Here is a 1,302-nt window from a genome sequence, read left to right on the forward strand (position 1 = left end):
GGGGGCCTCAGGCTGAGTCCCAGGCTGCTTCGTCCAGAGGCTACAGCAAGGGAGCAAAGTAGCTGGGGACAGTTTCCTCCGACCTTAACCTTCAATCCTCACTCTTACCCTAGCTCATTCCCACACCTCTCTCCTCCTTGGGCGGTGGGACTGAGCGTCCTTTTCATTAACCTTTTAGTTACCACTCTACGCACATACTTTCCTGCACCCTCCAAAGCAGTCCGCCCCACACTGCCCATCGCTGCCTTCTCCCCGCCTTAAGCCCAGCTCTGCACTTGGGCAAGGGGAGATACTGGCCTCTCAGGGCCGTGGGGGTGTGTGGGGGGGTTGTTCACTCGCCCTAGGATCTCTGCTGTAAAAACTGAGCGGCAGGGACCAGGCATGCGCAGCATCTTCGGGCGCATTGTGATGGGAACTGCCTCTCCGAGTCTCTATGAAGACTCTGGAGTAACCACTAACCGCCCCCCAAGACCCCCCTTCTTAAAGACAGACACACAAACGCAGAGGCAATGCAGCTTTTCTTTCTTGTTTTTAAAGGGCCAGTTGCCGCTTGAAAGGCTAGTCCACGTGAAGACTAGTGTATTTCTAACGATCCCATCTCCGGTGTTGACAAACGCCAGCGCCGAGGCTTTGCAGTCCGGGGCTGCAGTTTGCAGTGGAGCTAAGCGGTGTGCGGCTTTAATTCCACGTCAGATCAACTTTGATCAATATCCCCCTACCGGCCCAATTGGAAGAGCCCAATTCACCGGCGCTGAGCCTTTTCGCTCTTTCCTTCTTTTTTCCCCTCTTTAGACCCACCATCTTCTGGGGGAAGAAAAGTCTCGGATTTTCTTTAGAATTTCTTTCTTTCTCTCTCTCTTTTGTTTCGTTGGTTTTTGTTTTGTTTTGTTTCTCGGTGTTCCGTCTTTTTTGTTTTGTTTGGTGTTTTAGGTTTTTATTCTCTCTCTCTGCCTCGCATTCTCTCTCTCGTAGTGATAGGGAGAGAGATCGCTTTGGCGAACCGAGCTTGCAGCCAATGAACCCGCCTTCCAGNACGACTCCTGAGTTGCGCCCATGCTCTTGTCAGCTCCGTTTTAGGCGTAGCATGGCCAGGCAGAAGAAAATGGGGCAAAACGTGCTCCGGGCGGTCTTCCTTTTAGTCCTGGGGCTTTTGGGTCANCAAGTTGTCCCAGGGTGATGCCGCCTGTCTGGCCGCGCCAGGGCGCCCCGTCCCGCGTGTCCGCCTCCCGGAGACCCGTTAGCGCTGGGAGAGCCGGAAGCCCACCTCGGATCGCCGGGACCCCGGGCGGCGGCCGGGAGCGG

General features: G+C 55.3%; 1 protein-coding gene across 1 annotated transcript in view; it reads left to right on the forward strand.

The window, feature by feature from the left end:
• The first annotated feature begins 381 nt into the window (after positions 1 to 381).
• GRIA3 (glutamate ionotropic receptor AMPA type subunit 3) overlaps positions 382 to 1,302 on the forward strand; it is a 273,791-nt gene continuing 272,870 nt past the window's right edge. The window contains exons 1-2 of the mRNA XM_077763473.1: positions 382 to 447; positions 538 to 668. Coding sequence (XP_077619599.1) covers positions 382 to 447; positions 538 to 668 — 197 coding nt within the window. The remainder of the gene's footprint in view (positions 448 to 537; positions 669 to 1,302) is intronic.

The sequence above is a fragment of the Crocuta crocuta genome, unplaced genomic scaffold (assembly GCF_008692635.1).
Source record: "Crocuta crocuta isolate KB4526 unplaced genomic scaffold, BGI_CrCroc_1.0 scaffold482, whole genome shotgun sequence".
Classification (NCBI taxonomy): domain Eukaryota; kingdom Metazoa; phylum Chordata; class Mammalia; order Carnivora; family Hyaenidae; genus Crocuta; species Crocuta crocuta.